Here is a 27,538-nt window from a genome sequence, read left to right as displayed (position 1 = left end):
CATTTGAACGGTAACAAATGATACACAATTGTAACACAATTTGTAATGATTAATCAGTGGGCAAAACTTAGTCAATTTCAATGGAGTTTTATGTGTAACTAATAGGGAAAATGACCAATTTCGTTCCTAGATATTTTTACTAGAGACGGTTTAGTCCATAACTTTTATTTATATCTAATTTGGTATGTGAACTTAATTTTTCAGTCCAATTAAGGTCTTCTTTGATGGTGCCACCGCTTAGAAGCGATTTGGCTCTTGAGTTAATAATTAAATAGGGGCATTTGAAAATTTTGGGCACTCTCCTTCTTCCACCAACAAAGGCACTCTCTTCCATCAACAATCAAACTCCACTATCCGCCACCCACCTCCTCCTCCTTCCCCCACTCTTCCTCCTTCTCCTTTTGTCCTCCTCCCCTACCCTTTTCATCAACATTCCACTCCTACTTCTCTCTTCCACCCCTTTTCCTCACCACCCCCTGCTTCTCCCTCTCCCTAAGGAGTTTTGATAAAAAAGGCAGCTCATAATTAAGAAACCCAATTCGTCAATTTCATGTTTAGAATTTCAAATCCTCTATAAGCTAATCATAACAGGACCATGGCAAACGTCAAATTAATATAATGGAACCTCACTGGAATCGTCATGGTTTTTTAAAAAATCGTATACTTCCTTTGCATGATTCATTATACTAAAAGACCAAAATTTTGAGCAAATGTGCAATCCTTTCTATACTAATCTCTTGACCAGTACCGTCATTGACTTGAATAAATGATGGAAAATAGCTTATAAAAGATAACACTATAATAACTTTGGGAAACAGATTCTTTTAAAGCCGGTCACATTATCCTAGTGGTGATCACCGTTGCAGGAAGAAAATGGCGACAGTGATTGGATGATGGGTTTTTCTTCTTATTACAAATCCTTTCTTGCGATGATGAGATAGTCAAGAAAGACTTAGACCCTGTTTGATAACTCAATTCGACACTTAAACTTAATGGAATCAGATCTTAATATATTCAAACTGTTTGGTAACCAAAACTTGAACATCTGAATTAATTAAGTGGTACTAAATTTTCTAGACAAAACTTGCTTCCAAAATTAAGTGATAAGCTATTCACTTATCACTGAATGTGATATACATTCAAATGTATTAGATTTAATACTTAACAATTCAATAATTTAATGGATTCAGACTTCAGATTTTAGATTTCAAGTTTCAGTTTTCAGACTTTAATTTTATCAACCGCACCCTTAGAGAGGGCTTATTCAGATTGTTTATAGGACTAGATCTCCTTGGGGGGAGGAGGTCAGAGTGACGGGGAAAATGAAAGGGAGGGGTAGTGGGAGAGGAATGCTGGTGAAAGGGATAGGAGGGAGAAAAGGAGAAGGAGGTAGAAGCGGAAAAGAAGGGTGGGGGGAGGAGTAGGTGGGTGGCGAGATGGAGTTTGGTGGTGGAGTGAGGAGAGTTAAGGAGGAGCGGAAAGGGTAATGACAGGTAAGGGTGTCGAGGGAGGTGGAATGGTGGCTAGGTTGACCGAGGAAGAGAGTGGTGGAGGAGAAGAGAGGGGATGAGGTAAAGAAAGGGATAGGAAGTTAATTAAAAATTTTAAAAATATCCCAAAAAGGGTTTACATTTTTAAAATACTCCAAAAACTAATAATTTTTGTTGGTTTACTTGGTTTTATTACAACACACATCCAAAATTCCTAAAATATCCCTATTTAATTGTTAAATTAATAACCAAATCATTTTTAAATGGTGGCGCTGTTGCAAAGGGCCTTAATTAGACACAAAAATTAAGTTTATGTATCAAATTAGGCAAAAATAAAAATGAGAGACTAAATCGGCTATCGTAAAAATATTTAGAGATAAAATTGGCCATTTTCCCTAACTAATATAAGCAATAAAATATATGTATTATGATAGGTGTTGATTTTTAAAAATAATTTTTAAATTAATTTTATTGGAGTAAAATGGAGAGAAATTCTCTCCAATGTAACAGAGAGAAGCCCAATTCCAAACCAACCTATTCAATTTTTCCTTTTTTATAATTATTCTACTCAGATTTAATAAATATTTATCTTGTTGGTGAAAATTCGATAGGACCTGAAAAAAGATGTGTGGTGGCTACAATATGGAGATGAGTTGGCTATGGTTGGTTGCTGGCTTGCCTCCATATTTACATACTGTCATAAATGGACAACTCACTAAAACTCAAATGGGCAGTGGCTATTTTCCTACTGAACAGTTTGCTAGTTTTATCAGAAGTATTCAACTGACCAAGGGATCAAACAAGTTGACAACGCCTGATGATTTTAATGCTAGCATTGACAACGCCATATTGCTATAATCTATCACTTTTTGAATAGTGTATAGTGTATACATTATCATCGTTAAATTCATGACACATACATAAAAATTAGATTTTAAATTCAAATTTTACATAGTTATCATTCATTCAAAACATACTACTAATGTATATGGAGGACCAGGAAGAAATGTTTATTGCCCATGATGTCTTTTTATCCATATATTAAACAGGAACTAAAATTCAGGCATTTGCTTTAATTTTGTCATGCTCCATGTAGGGGTGCAGAGAATTCGAGTAGCTTGAATCGAGCTCGCGAGTAGCTTGATTAGATACTTGACTCGAGCTCGAGAAAATTCGAGCTCGAGTCGATCTCGAGCTAATCGCTACAGTAAATCGAGTCGATTCGAGTAGTTAGGAACAAGAAATTTTAGCTCGTCGAGTAGCTCGAGCTCGGTGGCATATATGTATATTTTATATATCAATTTACCTTTTTAGGTTTGTTAGTTAGAATATTTACGGGTTTAGTCAGCTATATTGTAATAATAATGAAGGGTGAATATGTAATTTTGGTTGAAAACTAAAAACGGTGAAATGATGAATCCATCCTTCATTCGTCTTCTTCGTTCCTCTTCACTCTTCCGCCTTCAGTCCTTCACTCTCAAATCCCAATCCCAATCTCTCAAGTCTTTGGCTCATCTTCTCAACTGTCACAGTCGAGACATCTGAAGCTTTAAACACTTCCGCAGTTCAAACTACTCTTCCTTCTTCCTTCTCCTGGAGCTCAAAATGGAGTAGGTAGCAGTAGCAGCGTGAGCAGCCGAACAATTTCAAATCAAATCAAAACCCACCAATTTCAACAGCTGCATTTGACAAATTGAGGTACTTATTGTGCATTTGTGTAGTAAATATGTGCATTACGAGGTTAAATTTGATAAGTCTAATATTAAAATTTTAATCTCCAAACCCTAACCAAACAGAAACTTGCTGAGGTGACTGCTGCTGCTGCCATTCGTATTACTGATGGTGCATTTGTGGTGGTTGATTGTATTGAGGGTGTGTGTGTGTCCAAACAGAAACTGTCCTTCGACAGGCTCTGGGAGAAAGGATTCGGCCTGTCTTAACCTGTGAACAAGATGGACAGGTGTGTCCCACGGAACAGGTTATGCTCTATGTATCCAAGATGATTCCAGCATCTGACAAAGGTAGATTCTTTGCTTTTGGCCGTGTGTTTTCTGAAAAAATTGCTACTGGCATGAAGGTTAGAATCATGGGTCCGAACTATGTTCCGGTAGAGAAAAAGGACTTGTATGTTAAGAATGTCCAAAGAACAGTTATTTGGATGGGTAAGAAGCATGTGTTGCTTTTCAATCTGGGCTTTATGATGATTTGCAAGTGGAAATTCCTATTTGCTGATTTTGAGTTAGTGAAGACGTTTGTTGGGTTTTTTATTCCCTTTTGTTTTTGGGTGCCTAATATCTTACAATCAATGGTTTGTATACCAACCAGGATAGGAAAACTTGCTTCATAAAACAGAGAGGTGAATTTTTGTTTGTGTTCATTTATGCAAAATGTTGCTGCATGGAATTCCAAATGGGTTGGATTGACTCTTTGGTTTACCTCTTCAGGGAGAAATTTAAAACTTGCTCATATTGAGTTCTATCAGTAGCTTTTGTGGTGTAATATGTATACATATATGCCACCGAGCTGTGGTGTAAATTTTAGCTTTTGTGGATGTAGAGGCATAGAGCAATGAAGTTCTCTGTCTCCCCTGTCGTGCGTGTTGCTGTGCAGTGCAAGATTGCACCTGACCTTATGTTTAGTGCAAGACTTTCTGGCTCCAGGACTTTATGGCTTCTAAGTTTTGATTTCTTTGCATTGCAATTAATCTTGTTCAATTGATATTAATGTCCTTTAATTCGAATGTTTAGTGCAATTTAGTTTATTGTTTAATACCAATTAGTAGTGCTCAGTGCCCATCGTTGAGAATTCTTTAGATTCTTTGGAATTGTGCAAGAACCAGGATCAATTCGAGCTCATTCGAGCTCGAGTACTCGACTTGATATCGAGCTCGAGGTACATGTCGAGCTCGATCGAGTCGAGTTCGAGTCTGCCTATGCTTGTGTCGAGTCGATCTCGATCTTTGTTTCTCGAGCTCGAGCTCGAGTTCTGGTGGTTTGCGCCGAGCTCGAGCTCGAGTACGCCACTACTCGAGCTCGACTCGGCTCGATTTCACCCCTAGCTCCATGTCTGAGACATTATATTGCAACCCCTTAAAATACTTCTTAGTTTACCCCAAGAAAAACTCAGATGACCAAAAACTTCGAGGCCAAGTGTTTTTCAAAAACTAGTTTTTCAAATACAATAAATTTTTTTAAAAAGTACTCTAAAAGTTAATCTAAAAATTAGTTTAAATTTTTTTAAATTTTTTAAAAATATCTCAAAATATATTCTAGAAACTCTTCTACTCTTAAATATCCCAAAATATTTTCTAAAAATATTCCAAAATATACTCTTAAAACTCTGCTACAGCAAAGTTTTTCAAAAATACTTCCAAAAATAGCTAATCCAAACGGAGCTAAAAGGTTTAATGAAATTGAAGAATCATAAATTAAGGAGGAAATTAGTCCATGAATGCATCTATTTTTAGTAGTAGAATTGGTAAGTTTACAAACAATCAACATAAGCAATTAACACCTGGCAATATATCACGATTCCTCCACACGGTTTTCAGCAATTCTTAGAAAATGATCTTGTAATTAAGTAAATTGTTACAAATACATGTGATTGCTAATGCCCTTTAGGTGAGTGGTTAATATATCACAGCCGAGAAAGAAACGGCGCATATAGAAGATTAGGAATTTTGTATAATATGTTTTGCTTGTAGCCCCCTCAACTTTTTTTTTCTTTTTTTAAAATTTCCCCTGTCTTGTGTAGTATTATTATCGTTTCATCTCTCTAAATTTACAATTTAGCCATAAATTATGTAAGATTCCACATTTCATTCTCTAATAGCCATAAATTTAACAATAGAATTTGTTTCATAGCATAATATTGCAAAGAAATTTGTTTTTATTTATTAAAATTACAAAATTTGCGGGGCTTACGCTCATCACCTTGGGCTTTCGCCCCCACTTGGATGGAGACAAAAATGCCCTGCCCGACACCTCCGTCGTTTAAAACACTGTCTATAATGAAGGCCTGCAATTAAAAAGTAGTTCCGTTTTTCAAATGGTACTAAAGCTCATTATTAAATGCTTAAGATTTACTCCTTGTAACTCTTCTCTACTCCTTTCTTTCTTAGCAATTACCTCTAGATCTACTCCTATTCTCGCCTAAACTTTATCATTCAATTAATTTTCACAATTCTCTCTTCCTATGGGATCAAATTTTTGCTGAATTTCTACATACTTCCTCTTGAGAGTTCCATTTTGAATGTATGAGCTGTTGGAAGTGTGGCAAATTTGCGTGGAATAACATCACAAAGGAAATCATAAAAAAAAAGGATGCAGTATAGGTAAATACTATTGTGTACACATAGTAAAATCATCCAAAATGGTACATATCACCAGGTATTCTTTTTAACCAAACCTCCAACCTTATTAATGTAGAAACCATCTTCTTTCACCACCCAAGGACATATTTTTCCACACAAATGTTTAAGTAGTTTCCTGTCAAACACGGCAAATGATTTATCTTTTCCAGCCCACCAAAAATGACAAAAATATAATGTAGTTTCCCAAATGTTTTGGCGAAATTCCCAGTGTATTTCCTCATTTACGGCTAGGGTGTGATACCCAAGATCATGATCTTTAGATTGACAATGAACAGTTAACAGATGGGTGTTATTAGGAAGAGCATTGCCAATATAAACACGAAGTTTGGGAAAAAATGAGACAGAAACTGAATATAAAGGGGCAGAAGACAATGCTAGAATCAGCAAAGGGAAAAGACTATTCATCACAGTTGGTTTCATCATTATGGTATGTGACTATCTCTGTTGAATACTCTATGATTTGATATATAGTGTTTCCAATGAATGAGCTGGAGTCATTTGGGCTGCATAAGAAGTGACAGATTGATGAATTGATGACATATCGCAATGAGATTTACAAAGTGCACTCTACATAAATGCAGTAGATCAACTACTTGGAAACTTTAAAAGCAAACGACAGAAAAATTCTGGATGACAAAGACGGTGGAAAACTCTATGTTGAAGCTTTTTATTTGAATCCATTACGTTGGTCTATCAATAATTATACGCTGTCACAGCATTTAGTAAGTAAGTAAATTTAGTTGAATTTTTTAAGGGGTGGCATTTCGTTGAGGATTCAACTATTAATTTTTTTTTCAAAAAAGTGTGTAGTTGATGTGAAAAAAGGGATAATTTCATAAACCTTTCTTGAGATTTCTGACAATTTCACTCGACTCCCCTCTAGTTTATAAAATTACACTTACCTCCCTTACCATAGCAAAATATCTGTAATGCCCTCCATTTAGTAGACAATTTTAAATTTAAGACAATTACAAAACCAAAAAAGAAATCTATTTTTCTATTTCTTGTTACTTTTCACTCCTCTTTTTTCTAGTTATTATAACCTTTTTTTATTATCTTCAATTTTGTGAATATTAGCAAATTGAAATTACAAAATCAATAAAGGAAGCATATTATGTATCAAATTAGAAGGAAATGAAGAGACTCGCAGTGATAGAGAATAAATAATGAAATTGATGATTGAAATAGGAAACAAAACTAAAGATGTGAAATTTGTCATAGTTTATTGGTTGTCAAGAAAAACTTTCATAAAATGTCAATAATTGCATAAGGATTTCTTTCATCTTTCATTGGAAAAGAAAATTTTTATTATAAATTTATTGTGGAGGCAGAATTTATTTTCTACTTTTGAGATATTAATATTTAAGGCCATAGGAGAGTTGTAATGACGGTTCTGGGTTAGATTAATTTGTATTGAAGAGATATTTGAGCATTACTATTTAATTTTTGGGGTATGAATTTGGTTGTTAATGGAGTTTGTGTTTGCATCCGTGTGTGTGTTTTTTTTTCCTTTTTGTTTTTAACGTGGCAAATATTGATACCGTATATGTAATTTGGGATCTTTTGAACGACTACTTGGTTTTAGAACTTATGCTTGGACGGTTGTTAGGGATTAGACTTGTTAATTTGTGCAAATTATAGAAAAAAAATGATTGAGTATACGTTATATTTCTTTCTTAGTTTTATAGAAAAGGGCAATTTAGAATTTTTGTAAGAAAATCTATCTTGTTGGACTTATATCGTTACTAAACAGTAAAAGTATGGGAGGTATGTATAATTTTTAAAACTTGAGGAGAGCTCTTTGTCATTGTTAAAAACCTCAGGGGAGGTTTGTAGAATTATCCCAAAAAAAAAACCTCGAAATGTAAAGACACACACACATAGTGATTCCAGTGAACAAATGTGTGTTATTTGGGCTGCTCAAAAACAGATCCAGTGTATTGATGATAAATCATAATGACATTTTAAAAAGAGATTTATAGATTGTGCATACATCAACAACTTAGGAAATTTTTTAAAGCAAACGACAATAAAGTTCTGGATAACTAAGACGGTAGAAAACTCTATGTTGAAGCCTTCTATTTGAATTCATGACGTTGCTCAATAAACAATGCTGTGCTATTATGGCATTTGGTAAATTGCTAGATTTAGTTTTCTGTCTGACAAACATTGTTTCGTTTACTGCTCTTTTGTTTGTTTTAGTAGGAAAGAATATCTAAATTCAAAGAAGATAGGATAACCATTTAATATAGGATCGTATAATCGGGATGGAATGTACAATGTCCCCCGGCACATTGTGGACCTCTTCAATATTTGTGGCCTTATCTTTTGGGCAATAATTCATTTATTGAATTATATAATAAAATCATCTAATTAATGGGTTCTAACTCGAATTTTACGGTCATGCTAACAAATTGCAGTTTAAATCTGAAGTTTCTATTTACCATCTTTAAGACCAACAGTTGAATTACTTGTCTTATGATCATTTTAAAATTTAAAAGTGCCAATCACTTCTATTTGTCATACTTTTCCTTTGTTTATTTTCTGTCCAAATTAAATTCAATATAAACACTCGACAAGATTTAGGATAAAATGTCTACTTTGTTTTCAATTTTCAAGTAAAAGGATATGAGTATGAGTGAGAAACTAACAATTTTGTTTTTGTAAGAGAATGTTTAATATTTAGGATTTTTTCAATTTAATGAGTGTCCAAGTGATAGTTATTAAATATGCCGATTGACTATTTAAATACATACTCACATCATTCACCATTTACTTTAGATACTTTTTTTTATTCAACTGCACTTTTAAAGAAGAAAAAAGCCATAATTCAATTTAATATTTAAATTTAATGGGTTCAGAACTTAACGTATTCAGACGAATTTGATAACAAAAATTAAAACATCTTAATTAATTAAATAGCATGAATTTACTAGGCAAAACTTACACCAAAAAAAAGTGATAAACTATTCATTTATTACTTTATGCAAAATATGATCAAATGTTAATATTTTAATACTTTTTTTATTTATTTTTATTTTTTTATTTTGATAATAAATTGATAGTATTTTAAAGGCTACAATCCTGCCATGAAGGTCACTAGGCCAGAAAACATACCCAAATATAATCTCAAACTTGAGATTATACTACTGATTCAATAACTTAATAAATTCGAATTGCATATTTCAGTCCTCAGATTTCAATTTTATCAAATGTATCCTACATAGAGTTGGTCAGGTTTCACCACATTGCTTTTAGTGTTAAAAAATAAAAAAAATAATGATCTCATTGTTTATAGGAAATAGATGTTAGAGGTACTAATTATACCTTCCAAATTTCAGAAAGCATCGTTCCTAAATTGATTTAGAGTGCAAACTTATCATACCAAGTTACATAAAGTCGATGAGTGTGCGTAGCTTCCTCGAAAATGTGGTCGCAATTGCAACAAATTGTGCACTGTTGCACCACTACTTACTTTTGAATTACAACTAGGAGGAGATCACCGCGCTGTCGCGCGGTGTGGAGTTAATGCCCGGGATTTTTTTGTGCCCAGCATTGTTTAGCAACGATATCAGTTGTACGTGAAAATAAACTATACAATGTTTGAGTAAGATTGTGTATTTTCTATTTCGAGAACTTGAAAGTAAGGGGTAATAGTAGTTAGTACAACAATTAAGATGATCTTCCTGAATGCTTATCAATGTCATGAATTAAGAAACATATTATAGAATATAAATTTACACTCATAAGTACACAATCCAATTTGCTAAACACATAAAAAGAGAAAAAAATTAAATGTCCAGATCGGAACAAAATCAGCTTCCAAGGCTCCAACATTTGCATTCTCGATCACTCAGATCTTAGAGTATGTTAGAAATTAATAGCCCCTGTACATATCTTTTTTCCAAAACAAAGTGTCAGTATGACAATCTTGTTAACATCATAGGCAGCACACCATTATTCAATGAGCAATGGTCTGGTACAGTGGCGTATCCAACATTTCCTCTAGTGCAGAAGCCTAGTGACAATATCAAATTCTTTTTTTGAGATAATCCACAATGAAGATACCAACATTAATAACAATAAAACACCCACACAAAGCAGTAATCTAATACTCAAAGAAAAAAGTAAAAAATATAAACAAAGCCAACTCCACTTACAAAGTTTTCTAAACAGGCTTTTTAAAGGTAATCCTCTTTCTTTGATTGCTTGTCATAAGAAAGTCTGACAAAAATATATTTCCAGATTATCAAAATAGAACAAATAAATCAATAAAAGTAGGGATAAATATATAAAAGAAGTATAAAAAAAATTAAAGGTCAAGTAAAAGGAAAAGTAATTTCTTAGAATCCCCTCTACAATTTTTTCCCAAAAACTCTCTCTTCAAAGCAAAATTTTGAAGGAGATTGTAGAGTATCTTAGAGAAAAGATCAGATTTTAAATACAACAAGAATTCAAGAACTTGACCACCATTTAACAATTTGTAATCACCTTAAATCATGTATATGCAGGAACAAAAAGACACTAAGAAGAAAAAGAAAGGAGAATAAAAATCTACAGTGCTTTCCGTTAGTATATCCAGTTGAAGAACTGTGTCTAGTTTACACCATACTGCAAAGCTAGAGCTAATAACTTGAATAGCATCCATGTTTGTCAATTGCTAGAAGCACAACCATTTGCCAAATTGTAATCATGCTTGTTAGTCCAAATAGGATAGAAACCAACCATCTTATAACTACAACACGGACTCTTATAATCCCATCAACAGGGGGAAAAGACGCATTTACAAAGAATAAGAAACAAAGGAATTTAAAGTCTTCTTTGGGTTTTATCCCTAGATGCTATTAGCTACATCATTCCTTCTTTTCCAAAGAAGTAAATAAAAATCATGGTCATTAACTATGTAATTTACTGATCAGCCACCGAGTATTCAACCTTATTTAATGAATAAACCTTCTTATTGTAGTACAATGACATATTGCATAAATCAATTACGGTGCAAGGATCCTTACACAAATCATAGCAGGGTAATGAGCAACAAAAGAAAAACCTAAATGTCTTTCATCCATAGGATCATAGCTATTACAATGTGCGTAGGCCTCACAAATCTTCCATTGATCACAGCCCGAAATGCTGCAACAATCAAATTATACATGTAAGCATGTCAATTTGTCAAAGTTCTGAGGACCCATTACTAAGTTTGAAAAAACAAAAGGCTTCAAACCATACTCGCAATTTGAGAGGTGACAAAAGAGTTATAAAATATAAAAAACAAAAGCATCAAAAAGCTCTAACATATAGCAAAGTTATGGTCTGCTTTGCAACACAATGGCATACTAAATAAAACCCACCGTTCCTAATTAGCAGTAATTTCTACAGTCACCTAAAAACAAAACAGGTGTTAGAAATGATGCCACTGGTGGTCTTTAGAAAAACTGATGCAATGAATTTGACCATTAGCTCGGGAAGAAAAGCAAATAATAGCAAGGAACTTAGCGATACTTCAAAGATATTAATTCCACTTGAGCCATTGCTGCACCAAAAGTGGCTATCCAACCTCCAATTATATCAAATTAATGATTTGAGCCACTTATTATATAAACCCCAACCCAACAATTATACAAGGATCAAGGAATTAATCTTAATAAATGGCTATTTCAAGTTTTACAATACAAATTGCCTTTTTACAAGTTGAGTTGAACATACACTTGCATGAAGATACCGACAGAAGGAGGAAAAATGAGATCAGTTTTGAAGAGTGTTCAAAGCGGAAAAAAAAGTGTTTAAATTAGATGAAAAATCAAATTTACAGATTTTCTACAATCTTTTTGTACATGACTATTTTCCCTTGATCACGTGAAGAAGATAGGGACATGAAGATCTAAACGGGAAAGAAATTGGCTAAATTACTAAGCACAATGACAAGGCTTAACATGGAAAGAATTTGTGCATTATCCCATAGATAAGGACCCTACAAGAAACAATCATAAATTCTATTAAACCAAAACACCAAAAATTTACTTTTTTCAATTACCACTTCAACTATAATATATGCAATAAATTACCATCCAAGCACCATTTTACTCTCTGTTTCATCTGTTTCTCTAGGCCACAAACTCAAACATGACAAACAAAAAGGAAGCTAGACCATATACTTAATTACATGACAAATACTTTAAAAAGCAAATTTTTACTGAATAGAGGTATTCTCTGCATAGTAGTATGAAAAAATGATCTAAAAAATACTGAAATTCCTAAAAAAAGACTATAGAAAATCACAGATATCATTAGGCTACCAAAGAGAAACTCTCAGTCATTTCCATGGTTCCTCCTCCAACAACAACAAAAGAAATATACCAGAGTTATTTATGAACAAAATATGCCCTATCTTTAATGATTTAAGGTCAGAAAACCTTATGTAGAGGATGAAGTCTAATTGAGCAAGAAATATGCCAGCACAACTTGTTGGATCGCAACACACTGTAACAAAATATCCTATTTATCAAATAAAGTAATAACCAAGTTATTGTGTAAACCATCAAAATTTGGTGTCACTTATGTACCTCCAATTTTATGTTCCATACTTACACACGGTGTGGTCGTTCAACCTTGAATTTTGTTGTTTGCAGTCCAATTTTAGTTCTTCCACTTCTAGATTTCAAGTGGAAGCCACAATAGCATGTTATAAGTCTCTCTGGTTGCAGTGCCAGCTCTATGGCTTCATCCACTCCTCAGATTTACAATATCAATTTCAATTGCTCCTACCTTCTTCAGAGTAAACTATCAAAAGCAATTCTTTCACCAAAAAGTCAAGAATAAATTCTAGTACAAAAAACTATGAAAGAGAAATAGAATTCAAACTACCATAACATAAAGTCCCTACAAATTTTTTAATCTACGGATCCGACAACTACTCTGGTCAACCTAACACAAATTTCCTTGCATAATTACTTAGCAAAATATTAAAGCCTTACCTTTGAAATATATCCCAATTGGCAAAAATGCCAACTCTTTACACCTGCAATCACAACAAGAAGAAAGTGAGTTTTAGAAAAGAAAAATGAAACCATAACAAAAAAAATACACACACATACATGGTGGGTAAAGTTTAATGTTTCCAGTAAAACATCTGGAACCATGGAAGAATGTCGAAACCTCCATCAAAATCATCATCAGTTCATCTTCAATCTCCATCATCCTTTCCCACCTAACAAAAGGAAAAAAATGGACAAAAAAGTAGTCATCACTCCGAGTCCAGATTAAAATGAGGAAAATATTTATTGACGAAACATGCAAGGTGAATCCTTAAAGAACGAAAAAAATGAATCATATCAGAAAATTAACTATAATGGAGATTCAGTGATTACAAAGCCAAAAAAAATGAAGTTTTCTTAATAGCAAGAAATCTGATAGCATAACAAATAGAGACGCAGAGGGGCGGAGAAAATGATTTGTTGCTTTTAGCAAGGGAAAAAAAAGATCAGGAAAAAAAGGCAGAAAAACAGAAGAAATTAACTATTATCACTCGAGAGAGGAAAAGGGTAAAAGATAGATGAAGGAAAAAGAGAAAAATAAGAGGAGAAACCCAGAAAGAAGGAGATCACCAACCACTTTCGCCTTGAGCCCCTCATCCACCAAATCCCATCACCTTCTTATCAAATCCCATTACCTTCTGAGAAGAAAAAGAATCTGGACTCACACGTACAAAGAAAGCTATAGATTGAGGAAGGACTTAGGGGCTACTATACACGGTATTCTGTCCAAAAGATAACAGCCATGTTTTTTAAGCAAAAGCAAGTGCAATGCTCAGAGTGACACGTCAGCAAAAAGGCCAAAGTTTTGGCACCCAAAACGCTCAGTACATAATTGTTAAAGAAGGGTAATATCGTAAAATAATGCCAACCCACATTGAGCCCATCACCAGCATTTGTCATCAATCAAACCATCACCAACCGTCATAATAAGCTTACTCAGCTGGCAATCCAGAGAAACGTTTCTTCTCAAAAACCGAAGGTCCAAGTTTTCTTCTCTCGGACAACAACAAAGAATTGCACTTCTCCTCCCAGCGAAAGCACGTGAGCCCCACGTGATTGACGACCACCATCCAGCCAATAAAATCTAGCCACATCAGCACAACAACAGCCATTCTTAGCAGATCCATTCGCGCTTTTACTATATAGGTTGATAATAGAAGAGGGCCTTGTAACGAATTGGAGCCTGGAAAGATCTTAAAGCAATTGGAGCTCTGTGTTAATTACAACTTATTTTACCAGTATATGTTTTTTTTTTTGTGGTGGGGCGTGGGGGGTGGTGGGCTTATCGCTACAAACTTAGTTGTCATTTTGACAACTGTGTACCACATTCCAGTGATTTAACGAGTTAATTCTCTCAAGAAAGGAACAAAGAAAAAGACTAAGGTTCCGTTTGATAAAACTGAATCTGAATTCTGAAGTCTGAATTCTGAAATCTGAATACTGAAACAATTAATTTGCTGAATTTTAAGCACTGAAAAAAATATATGAATGTCTGAATTTTAATGCTAAACCTATTTATATTGTTTGATAAATATTTATAGCTGAATGCTTAATAAATTTAATTTGACAATTTTGCCCTTATATCCTTTCGTTCAAAAAAGAAATAGAATCTATGATTTAATTAATTTAAAATTGTAAGGTATGAAAATGACAATATTTATTTTTAAATCAGATTAATATAAAATATGAAATATATTATATGAGGAGTATGGAGAATATGTGAAAGTCATTAAAAAGGGAGAAAAGAGAAACTAAAAATCGTTAGATAGAGAATATTAGGTTGTTTAATTAGATAAGAATTTTAAACATAATTAACAAACAAGGGTAGATTTGGTAGATAAGATAAGGTAGTTGAAATAATTCTATTGATTCTTATCAGAATTAAGCATTCAGTTAGGATTTTTGTGCTGAAAAAAATACGCACAGGTTCAGTACTGCTTAACAAGTTCAGCAAATAGATTTTCATTTATCAAACACTCAAAACATCTGAATGTCTGAAAAAATTCAGATTCAGCACTTTTTTATGTTATCAAACAGACCCTAAATTTTCTGCACATAGTGATTCACACTGTCTAACAAATCTGAGAAATTCTAATACCATTCCAACTACTTGGCAAGTTTAGTAATTAATTTTTGATCAATGGAATACTGCCAATTAGACAAATATAGGATTCACAATCTATCTTATATTGTATTTAATGTAAAAGAAGTAAGTTTCACAATTTTATTTGGAACATTTTTCACTAGGCTGGACCGTGACAAAGTTTCTCAATTAATCCCGCAAAGTCATATCGGAGATCCCTGTGATATCTTGTTGATGGATTACTTTGTTCGTCATTTTACATACTGACATAGGCTTCGAATCCTCCGAACAACTACGAGATTTTACGACAAATGATATGAATATTCGTTGCCGATTAGAAGACGGCAAATTCCAACCAATGTTGCAGAAACAACAGCCAAAGGGATATTCTCAATCGGCTGAAAGAGTTATATATAAGCCTCCCTAGATTTTCAAGGCTGTACTAGTGATATCTTCTAGTGCTAAAAAATGGCCAAATTTGCAGTACTAATATTTGTGGCATTTGTCATTTTTATTGCACTTCAGAGCCACCTTAGCAGCTGGGCTGTGGCTATGGCTGCGGAGCATTCAGCTTCAGATTCCTCTGAGAATAATGTCCAAGCCTTGAATTTGGCTTTGGGGCGCAAACTCCAAGAGATTATCTGCAATCCCTTTTGTAATGGAAGATGCATTTGCTGAATGACTCTCTGTTATTGAAAATCTTCTGATAAGATATGTGGAAGGACCAAGCATGCATGCATGGACTCACCCAAGTTTCCATCTCATCGTTTGCTCTTTTTCTGTTATCATTATCCTAAATCCCAATAATGATTTACTCTTAATTTGTGATGTAGATTTTCTGTACAATTCCCGTTGTCCAATAAATGATCATTTGAGATGGTGAGAGCCGAACTCTTGATCCCCTGTAATGTAAATTAGTTGGCAAACCGACGCTTTAGCTATGCCAATGTGTAAAAATAAAATTATTTTCATTTTACTGTATTTCAATAGTGTGTGTATTTTTAATTTCTTTCTCTTGTTTTAGTTAATTTGTTAGATTATGTGATAAAATAAATTTTTCATTTTTCATTTATTAGATTATGTGATAAAATAAATGGTGGAAGTACAAATAATAACAAATGAAGCACAAATAAAATTTTTCCATTAATTATCGGTGCAAACAAAGCACATGAGGATTAATTTAAAATGTATACCAATTGAAGCATAATAATGCTCAGCTAGTGCTTCGTTCAAAATTTTTTTTTTTTTTTTGGGCGTCCTTCATTCAATTCAATCCCGAGAATAATGTGTGTGCTCAAGCTGTAGCTCAAACCAATACCTTAAGAGAAGATCAAGCTTGACTCATGGTATATGTAAGATCAAACTCGACTAATGTTTGTTTGATTTTGATTCCTTGTTTTGATAAGCGTTTGGAAAATTGTGTTAACAAGGCATGGCATTAGTCAGTTGGAAAATTATAAGTCACCTTGTCCACAATTGCCAAAAAGAAGAATTGAAATAAATTTTGGAATTGGTTTTACTAGGGAGCAGCAGGTCGAGGCTGCAGTGTAACGCCTAGACTACGCTCAAAAACCCCGAATTGGGGGATACTACGATTGGCTCTCCCCCAAAAGTGAATTCACTTAATATCCCCCGGACCCATGGGTTCAAGTAGGGCTGCAATCGATGCGAGAGCCACTCGCGAGCAGCTTGAGTTCGAGTCGAGCATTAATATATACGAGTCGAACTTGAATAGTCATTTGTTAGGATCGATTACTCGATACTCGCGAGCAACTTGAGTCAGAGCTCGAGTTGAGTGTTAATATATACGAGTTGAACTTGAAAAGTCATTTGTGAGGCTCGATTGCTCGACAAGCCACTCAAAAAGCTCAAGTTTATATAAAATTACAAAAATGCCCCTACATTAATTAAAATCGAGCTAATTTCGACCTCCTTGCGAGCCAGAATGTCGAGCATAACTCGAGCTGCTCACAAGCCAGAAATCGAGCCAAGCTCGCAAGCCAGAAACGATTTGAGCTCTAACATTCCTTTTCCTAAGTCAAGTCAAGGTTGAGCTTCATTTGTTTGGCTCGACGAGCTTGAACCCGAACTCGAGCTTGCACATTAACAAGTCCAACTTGGTTCAATAAATTCAAAACTGGATTCGACTCGACTCATTTGCAGTCCTAGACCCAAGTACCACATATCAAACTAATAAGAACAAATACCATACTTAGTTTTAGGGACCTTTGAGGATTTTTTTTTTGAAGTGTAAGGGTTCAAATCCGAAATCTCTTACTTACACTCCTTCTGCCTGAACTACCTAGACCTTTGAGGTTGTGGTGCTTTTACTAAAAAAATGCTTTTGGAGGACAAAAGTACTTTTAACATGTTTGGTAAGCATTATTCCTCATCAATAAATTTAGAAAAATGTTAATTGCACTCCATATTTTATTATTTGTAATCCTGCCATTTGTTATATCATATAGTCTAATAAATGAAAACTATATAATAAAAATGATAATGGGAGTATAAATAACAAAAAGGGAAGTACAATTAACATTTAACTAAATTTAGAAGTAGAGTCCTATATATATAAAAAGGAGTTGTTGTATGACTCTTGGGTGATTTTCATCCTATGTTTGAAAGGGCATTTTAGAATGGTAAAATTGTAACTGCATTGATAAAACAAAATGCACAGGTTTCTGCTGACTAATTTCACGGGTTTATCTACTGTACCCTTTGGTGGCTAATGGTTTGGCTGCTTTGCCATTGATTTAGCAAAGTGGTAGAAAAATGAAATTAACTCCCCTAAAGTTTGTTCAGCTAAATCGATTACGCAAATTAAATGCATTTAAGACAATATTAGTGCACTAAAGTTAAAGATGAATGCTTGAATTGTAATGGTAGAAAGCTCCGTCTTCTTCATCCTTAAAAGCTCAAGAACCATTAATTCAGTTCTTGCAACAAATGGCACTTATTTGAATCAGTAATTGCAGCATGTTGATGAGGCCATTAAAGTGTGAAAGGTGAAGAATCATTTGGGGTGATTAACTACAGGACCTCCCATCTTCTTCAACATTTGCTCATCAATTTGTAAATTAGAGCCCCGTTTGGTAAATAAGTTTTTTGGGTATTTGTCTAAAATTTTATTGTAACTTACTGTACAAGTTGTAGAAAATTTTTTTGAAGTGTGTAAATTTTTGGATATCTTGAAATGTATAGTTTAAAATTTTGAGAAATTTTTTGAGATTTCTGTAGCTAAAGTTATAAAAAAATTTGTAGCAGACAAACTTGGGCAAAAACTTGCTTGCCTAACAAGGCCTAGGCTACAATAATGGTTGTTGTTAAGATACAAAATCATGGAATTCAAATGGCTCTATTGCATAGTATCAGAGTTGGGTTTGTAGAGGTATACTCAATTTTGCTCTTGCTTTTTGGTCTATGGACTGTATAGCTTGCATTCAACAATCAAAATTGTGAATAAGCTTTTGTGTTTGCTATTGCAGGTGGGTGAAGTATGGAGAGATCTCGCTTTTAGATTGCACTTTGTTGCTAAGGTACAAGGTACCTCTATATTCCCACTTGATGCATGTCATTTGTTGATTAAATGTGATTATGATTGTAATTGATCCACTTGAATTGTGTGCTCGAATGAATAAGTGTGTGAATGATTGTTCCACTTTGAAAATTATATTGCAGTTGATGCAATTTATTGGTTCAATAGTTAAGTGACTGAGATGTTGTGTATGGATAGAAATTGCCATTTGAAAAGACAAGTGGCTATATTTACATGCTGTTTTAATTTTTTACTAAATATCGTAGACTTGATAATTGTTTGATGCAAGTTAGTGTTTGTGATGAGGAAAATTGATTTCCCCTCTAATTATTTGTAGTAGCATGTCTTGATCAAAATAATGGTTTTTAATTGTAGTAGTTAAGCAAACAAATGGTATATATATCTAGATTTTCTGTGTTTAAGTTTAGGGCCTATGGGTTGAAATTTAGGATGGATCAAACAAACAATATCGATAAACTTAATGCTAAGAAGCAACTTTGAAATCAAAAGGCAAGAAAAAGATATGCATTATTATTAGTGAAAGGAAAAGATAAAGTACAACAAAAATAACAAAAAATAAACATAAAGCATAGAAAATACAAATCTGTTTTGTTGAAACAACTGAACAAAACAACTATCCTAATTGGACAACCCAATTAACTTTGTTTGAAAGATTAATTGTAGGGGAAAATGATATTATATTAGACATTGAAAAGGAAAGTAGGGGACTATGCAAACAACCTCTGGTTATTATGTGATGCAAATTATGTGATGCCAATTTATTTAACCACATCATAGGTATCAATCTCCATGCTTTGCATGGGACTTCCTTCTAGTTTTTAGTCAATAAAGCACTTTTAGCATAAGTTTAAAATTGGTGTCTTTAGAACAACTTTTGTGTTTCAAAATATAAATAATTAACTTTTGGCATTCTATCTTCAGCTACTAGTCATATATGATATCAAGATTATTGGAAAATTCCCCTAACCTTGAAGTGCTTGATATTCTTCTATGATAGATGATTTATCTGTTTGATAACCCAATTTAACACTTAAATTTAATATATTCAAATCTTAGCATGTTCAGATGTATTTGATAACAAAAAACTGAAGATCTGAATTAATTAACACTAGATTTCCTAGGCAAAACTTACTCAAGAAAATAAGTGAAAAGCTATTCATTTATTATTTAATGTGATAGACATTCAAATGTATATCATTTAATACTTAACAATTCAATAACTTAATGAATTCAAACTTAAATTTCAGGTTTCAGTTTTCATGTTTTAGTTTTATCAAATGCACCCTTACTCTTTCTTGGTCTTCAACGTAGTTCATTGCACTGTCTTGTCTTTTTTTTAAAAATTGATGAATTGGAATAAGCGGTTTTAGGAGTTAATATCTCCCTCTTTCGTGCTTCATTTTTTTTTTACTGCAACTGCAATGACTTGTCTTCAATAATTTCTTTCTTCCTGCTAAAATTCATTGGACTTTCTTGTCTTTATTATTACTGTTTTGTTTTGAGATTTCAAGGAGACCGAATTAATTATTCAAGAATTGGAGTTGAATGACCTTGCGCCTGGAACAATTTATTTGGTGCCAAACCTGATGATTTTCCATTCGTATATCATTCAATAGCAGAACTGCAATCTCTGATTGTGCTTTGGGGATATTACATATATCGAGTGTAATGCAGCACTAGAGTTTCTCATGCAGAAGTTGAAAGATAGAAGAGGAAAATATCGGAAAATTTTCTGAAGTTGTACATTTGGTTCAGGCACTAACTCGACCCTCATTGAGTTGGCTAAAACCTCATTGAACAAAATCAAATTGGTTAGACTGGAATTCGATCGTTTACCTCCATAAAATATTGAGAACTAATCGATTTTGAATTTGATAGGATCTCAGTTTTTTAATCATAATTCATCTTATGGAATTGGGTTCATTTTCACTTTCTTTGTTTTGCAAAACCTATATGGTTTTTACAGACTTACTCTGCCAATGCGCAGAGTTTAAGTTTTTAGCTCTTTCATTTTGTCAATTCTCTCTTACTTTGAATTCAACCTTTTGCTAAATTTTAACGTAAGTTCGTCTGAATAGTTTTCTTTGACCGTATGAGTGGGAAGAAGAAGAAGAAGAAGAAGAAGGCAAATTAGTGTGGAATAACATCAAGGAGGAAATCCAAAAAGTAAATAAATAAAAGATGCAATCTGCTTGAATATTGTTGTGTACATACAGCAGAATCATTTGCTATCACACACATGACCAAGTATGCAAGTGAAGAAGATTTTCACCTTCAAAAATATAGAAACCATCTTCTTTCACCAACCAAGAGCATACCTTATCAAACAGCTCATACAATAATTTGTTGAAAACATCAATTGAATTTTCTTTTCCAGCCCACCAAAACTGGCAAAAAAATAATGTACTTTCACCAAAGTTCAAGCGAAATGACCATTGTATTTCCTCGTTTACAGCTAAGGTATGAGAACCAAAATTTCGCTTGGATTGCTGAATTATTTCACATAATATTTTGCTTGAATCATAAACACATTTCTTAATCCACCTTTTTATATTCTCAACTACTCCATACATCACATCACAAAAAGTACTATAATAATTATTCCAAATAATATTTCAAATAATACTCTATCCAAACACATATCATTACCTTTAGATTTACAATGAACAGTTAATGGATTGGTATTATCAAGAAGATGATTGCCAACAGAAGCATGAATTTTGGCAACTTGACACGAGTATGCATGTATAAGTCCATACAGGTGAACAAAGTCGAGTCCCTTGGCAACTTGAGACAAGTTTGGCGTATTCAATGTATTAATGACAAATCGTAGTGAGATTGAAAACTACTCCGATAGAAATGCAAAACAACTACCCAAATGTTAGTGTGGAATATCCTATAGGAATTTTTACTTGTTTAAAATGTAATCATTGATTTTCTTGGAATGGTCTGATACTCAATGCGTACTCATTAATGTGGATAATATTACCTTAATCGATGAATTTTAGATTAAGGGACGATATCTTTAGTTTTGGAAGCGGGTTCTTAAAACCTATGTTTTCAAAATCGGACCGGGTATCGACTTGGTCAAGCTCAAGGGTCAGGGGTCAATGGGTTCAACCGGATTCGATAGGGGTTCAACCGGATGACGTCATAAATAAAAATTATTTAAAAATTAAAATATTATATGTAAAATACCTAATAACATGTTAATATTAATAAAGGTATATTCATATATATTTGATGTTTTAAATATATTTAACAAGAAAATACAAAGAAATTAGAACAATCAAGTAACAATTTATATTATTTAATGAGCATTAACAAGTTTAGAATTAAAATTATGGACTTAATTGAAAAATAATACCAAACTTTAAGAAAATATTGATAAAGTATGAAATATTTGAGGTATATTAATAATTTTTAACAATCTAGGGGTCAAAACATAATATTAAAAAAGTTTAAGTTTTTTTTTAAAAAAAACTGTTTGAACCGGAAAATCCGGTTTTTTCCGGTCAAACCCGATTTTTGACCGGATTTGACCGGGTTTTTACTTGCTTGGTTTTTAAGCATGACTCGGACCGGACATTTGGCCGGTTCCCGGTCCGACCGGTCCAACCGGCCGGTCCGGTCCGAGTTTTAAAACACAGCTTAAAACTAAAATAAGCTTCTTAAACAACTATAAATGCAGTCGCGTTATTAAACAGGAGTTCACATTGGACTGTGAGGTATTGGTCCAAGAGAGAGTGAGAGAGTAAATTAGGTGGTTGATAGTTTGGGACAAATGATAAGGAAAAGTGCAGGTGGTAGTATGGTACTATGAGCCAAATTTCTTTCTTTTCTTTTTTTAATTTTTTGCACCCTTTCTCCCCTCCCTAAATCCTTCCTACCATCAATTATTAGCACAGGATTTGAACCCTGAATTTGATAGTTGAGAAGACTCTTAAGAGTCCTTCCCTAATCATTGGACTGAAAATTCAATATTGCTCATTAATAATAAATTTGTTTGTGTGATTTGTTGTTTTTATTTTTTATCATATAATAGTGATTTGATTTGTTGGAATTGAAATTATTCAGCTTTACTATGGGTGCATTTGATATAACAGAAATCTAAAAATCGAAATCTGAAATCTGAATCCATTAAGTTATTGAATTGTTAAGTATTAAATCTAATACATTTGAGTGCATATCACATTTAGTAATAAGTGAATATCTTATCACTTAATTTTAGGAGTAAGTTTTGCTTAGAAAATTCAGTGTCACTTAATTAATTCAAATGTTCAATTTTTTATTATCAAACTGTTTGAATATGTTAAAATTTGAATCCATTAAATTTAAGTGTTGAATTGAGTTATCAAACGGGGCTTATATGCTCTGATATAGTTGTCGATGGTGTGAATTGATTGTCTGGAAAGGGGTAAGTAGAGAGAAGTGGGTCATTTAAGTACAAATGGTGGTGTGGTGGTGGGAGCAGCGCAGCAGGCAGCAGCTACTGTGGGGTTGATGGGAGGATTTTTAATTTGCTAACATTCCCAATTACAATGGCATTTTGGACCTTTTACCTTTACTTTTTGCTTACATCATTAATAGCAGGGGTTCATTAGTTAAATGTTTGCTAATTCAAAAAGAGAGTTTGTAATTTGATCAAATCACAAGGTCTAATCAGTATGTTGACTAGATCTCAAGAAAAGTAAATATAATTAATCCTAATTTTAGAAGATTGAGGAAGAAACAAGCCTAAAAATCACAGTCCCTCCCATTCCTTAAGAGCAATCTTTGGAAAACTGGAAACAGGAAGGACTAACTCCATTTTGTACCTCTAAACTTGTATTTCTATTTTATGTTGGATCCTAAACTTCAATTTCGACCACTTTGTATTGTAAATTTTTTATTTCGGATACTCTGCACCCAAAATTCTCAAGTTCCCATTTATATTTCATCAATAATTACGTTCGTAAAATTAATGAGAAAAGAATGAAGAAAATTAATGACAATGTATTGTTTTTATTTTAACTATGATTCCTTAAACTTTTTTTTATTACTTTTGACACATTGTCATTGATTTATATAGATTCAATCACTAATATTGTTAATAAAATTAATGAGACAAATTAAAGATGATGCAAATTAATGGCAATATATTATTTTTACCACATTTGGCACATTTTTATTAATTTGTTGGGTCGTTTATGCCAGTAATTTTACTAAAATTGTCATTAATTGGATTTAAATGGGACAAATTTAAGAGTTTAGGGTGCAAAGTGTTCAAAGTTGAGAGTTCAGAGTGCAAAGTGAAAAAATGACAGAGGTTCACAAGTGCAAAGTGGAATTAGCCCAAATAAAAAAGGGAAACCTTTAAATTTGTGGAAATTAAAAGAAAAACAGAAAAGGAACCTCTTGTTTTTAACTTTCAACCCTTTAATTTGTAGAATCAAACAACGCTTCATCCTTGAGAGATTTGGGGTTACTGTGCATTAACCTGATGGTCTTGGTTTTAAGCCTTTTAGAATCAAACTCATAAAAGTTGAAGGTTATCCGAGTATATTACTCCCTTACTCTTTGAATTTTTTTTAAGCCACTCTTTGAAGTTAGATTCGTCTTTTCTAGTTTTTGCCCAGATTCTTCCCCTCAGAAGAGATCCTTTTTTGCCTGGAAAAAATCACAACCCTTCTGGCTCGTGGCTCAGTGTTCAGAAGTTGAAAACTTGACAGCAGGTAATCAGTTGAAGAAACCATCCCCAACAATGGCTCATGATCCTCGAAGTCCTAGGGCTTTAAAAACTAAAACCCCCAAAGATGATGAAAGTGACAAGTTAAGTGCCCTCCCGGACGAGATTCTCTGCCACATCCTGTCCTTTCTCCCTTCAGAAACCGCCGCAGCCACATCAGTCCTGTCAACCAGATGGAAAGATCTCTTTACCTCACTTCCTGTTATTGATCTCACAATCTCTAAGAATTGGGATGCCAAGATCGGGGAGGAGCGCAGAAGGGATTTGTGTAATTTTCAGAAATTCCTATCTAGATTGATTTTTCTACGAAACAAAGCTCCAATTAGAAAATTTCAACTTAATGTGTCGCCGCCCTTGGTTGAAGATCTTCGTCCAGGGATTTACTGGTTGATATCGAAAGTGCTTTCGCGTCAAGTCCAAGAAGTTGATATTTGTGTGCCAGGAGATCGAGATTCCACCGGATTACTTTTGTATCCACCAGAGATATTCACATGTGCAACACTAACTTCTCTGACGATGACGATGAAAAGTAGTTTTAATTTCAATCCTCCCGATTCAGTTTCTTTACCAAATCTTAAGGTCCTGCGCTTGAATGAATTCGCATTAACAGATCAAGATTCCTTCGCGCGGGTTATTCAGGCTTGCCCCTTGCTCGAAGATTTGGGTTTAAGATGGAGATTTTGGAAATTTGAGTTTATGGATCTCCGTATTTCTGCTCCTTTATTGAAAAGACTTGCACTTTCATGTTACTTTGGTCAGTATTCTCTAATGGTGGAGTCTGACAATCTTGAATATCTGGACTGCAATGTATATGGAGTGCATAAACTTGTTATAAATGCCCCATATCTCAAGTATTTCAAGTGTCAAGGTCCTCCCGTGAGAGTAGAATTTGTTCAGGATGTGAGGAACATTCTGAATGCGACAGTAGCATTCAAGTATAGAAAAGAAGAATTTGAAAGTACCCTCGTGTTGTATCATAGGCAAAATTTGAAATCACTCGAAGCTTTTGAGCTTGTCAATGGTTTGCAATATGCGAAATCACTTCGATTCCAGTCGGGTATGAAGGTATGTCCAGTTAACCTTCTGCTAAAGCAGTTTTTTTTTTTTTTTTTTTGTTCGTTCCGATCGGAGTATCAATATTCTATCCTATCCATATCCTATTCTATAAAGATAGTCTCACTTTTGTTTATATATATTTATTCAAATGACGGGCTGATTTCCTTTTGGAAGGATTGTTATTTTGTCGATTTACTAATATGCCTACATTGTTACTAAAATGTTTTAGTCGAATTTGTAACTCTGATTAGGTAAAGCCATGCATTGAAAAAAAAAAAAAAAAAAAAAACAAGTTTCAAAGAATGATTTAGTAATATGAGTCATTTACTTTGAGTAAATTATCTAGTATTAAAGGAGGCCATATGAAGAAAGTGCTAAGTACAAATAATTGATTTAACTATATTAATTAACCTTCTTAATCTGTGTGAAAATAAAAGTAGCCTTGTCTTTATGCGATGAAGGGATTAAATTTTTCCTATTCTGTAAGCTGGTATAATTACGTTACAAATCATGTAAAAAACATATGAAAACATTACAACTAGCGCTAAAATCACAACTGAACCTGCCCCAGACAAAAATTGTTGCCTCACCTAGGGGTTTAACATTGTAAATTTAAACTTATGGATACAAAATATGTCTTGAACTCAGCCTTATCCTGAGTATTCTGCCGGCTGAATAGAGCAATCCATAAAAATTTAAGTTTGTGGTTTGGGATATTGTTTGATTCTTCATCTCATTTGGTTGCAGATTCTCTATTATGCTGGAGAATTCTTGCCTACTTTCGTAAATTTGAGCAGTTTGGCGCTTGATGACTCTATTTACAGCTACCATTACAGTAGCTGGTGGTTGAACCTGATAGCAAGATTACTGGAAAACGCCCCTAATCTCGAAGCACTCGAAATCGTTTCCTCGGTGAGTTTCTTTCATCTTTCGTCTGTGAGTCAATTAAGTTTGCTCTTCAATTTCTTCGTCTTGCAAGTAGTCCATAACCACTGTCTTGTGCAGTTCCTAATGTTTGCAAATGTACAGGTGTTCGACCACAATTTCGGTGTAGAACAACTCGGGATATTTCTGCAAACGGCCTTTCCAGCACGCCCCATTCGACATCTCAAGGAGCTGAAAATAATCTTAGGGCATGATCAGGAATTTGGTTTCAAGCTAGCTGAATATTTTCTGGAGATTGGGAAATCTTTAAAGAAGATGACTCTTCGTGGAAGTATAAAGGGTTGCGAGTCTAGTCCCGAAGTTTACAACCGGATATTATCATTCAAGAAATCTTCTGAACATTGCAGGATTGTGTTCGAACCTTAGAAGAATCAGAACGAAAACAGATACTATACATATAACTGAAATAAGGGATTCCAAAAGTTTAATGTCTGCATCTTTCGTGCTTCATTTATTTTTTATAGTGATAGATGCAACTGAAATAGTTCATTTGGGCTGATGCTTTTCTAAAGTCAATTAATATCAGAACAATAGTCTCTGATTGTGCTTTGGGTTCAATTTCACTTCCAGAATTAACTTGAAATTATCTGAATACACAGGTGGGCATTCAACTTTTCGTCTTCACAAATTCTACTCAGGCAAAGTGTTTTTTTTTTTTCTTTTTTACCTTTTGGTAAATAAAAATGGCAAAAGTAGCCACAGACATAGCTAAAAGTTTCATTTGTCAATTCTTTCTTCCTTCGAGATCAACTTTTTGACAGAGTTTTACATATTTCAGCTGAATAATTTTCTTTGGACGAATGAGCAGGATGAAGCAAGGCAAAAATAATATGAAATATCATCAAGAAAGAAATCGATAATATAAAAGATGCAATATACTTAAATACTATCTTTGGAATTACACATATCACCAAGTATGTAAGTGAAGATAACCTCCGACCATGCTAAGGTAGAAACCATCTTCTTTCACCAGCCAAGAACATACCTTGCCACACAAACGCTCATGTAATGCATAAATTACAATGTCACACAAAGCATAAATTACTAATTTAACAAACTCACAGGCGAGGGTTATGAGTGCAAATGTTAGCAAATGCAAGACATCAACTTCTCCAACTATTCGCAACTACTCTTTGCAACGACTATGTCTATGAACGCTTATACAAAAGCAACAAGAGTATAAAATATGTAATGGCATGCCATGAAATTCAATTTATGCATGATTGGACCTATTATTTTCACTTGCAAGGCCATTATTTTTTAAAACAAAA

General features: G+C 33.7%; 1 protein-coding gene and 1 long non-coding RNA gene across 2 annotated transcripts; one reads left to right on the top strand and one right to left on the bottom strand.

Moving 5' to 3' along the window:
• Window positions 1–10,823: 10,823 nt before the first annotated feature.
• On the bottom strand, window positions 10,824–13,599 carry LOC113765978. Its single transcript, XR_003467790.1, has 4 exons — window positions 13,471–13,599; window positions 12,957–13,069; window positions 12,837–12,880; window positions 10,824–10,995 (listed from the first exon to the last, which is right to left on the bottom strand). It is a non-coding gene; the product is annotated as an uncharacterized LOC113765978 (long non-coding RNA).
• Window positions 13,600–18,295: 4,696 nt separating this feature from the next.
• Window positions 18,296–26,633, top strand: LOC113765659 (F-box protein At4g22280-like). The gene is made up of 5 exons (XM_027309896.1): window positions 18,296–18,370; window positions 18,468–18,525; window positions 24,157–25,331; window positions 26,070–26,234; window positions 26,352–26,633. Exons 1-5 carry the CDS (start codon window positions 18,296–18,298, stop codon window positions 26,631–26,633), a joined length of 1,755 nt encoding a protein of 584 aa, XP_027165697.1.
• Window positions 26,634–27,538: the final 905 nt, after the last annotated feature.

Source organism: Coffea eugenioides, chromosome 1 (assembly GCF_003713205.1).
Source record: "Coffea eugenioides isolate CCC68of chromosome 1, Ceug_1.0, whole genome shotgun sequence".
Lineage (NCBI taxonomy): Eukaryota > Viridiplantae > Streptophyta > Magnoliopsida > Gentianales > Rubiaceae > Coffea > Coffea eugenioides.
The sequence above is the reverse complement of the archived record's forward strand: the minus strand, read 5'-3'. Positions and strand labels throughout refer to the sequence as shown.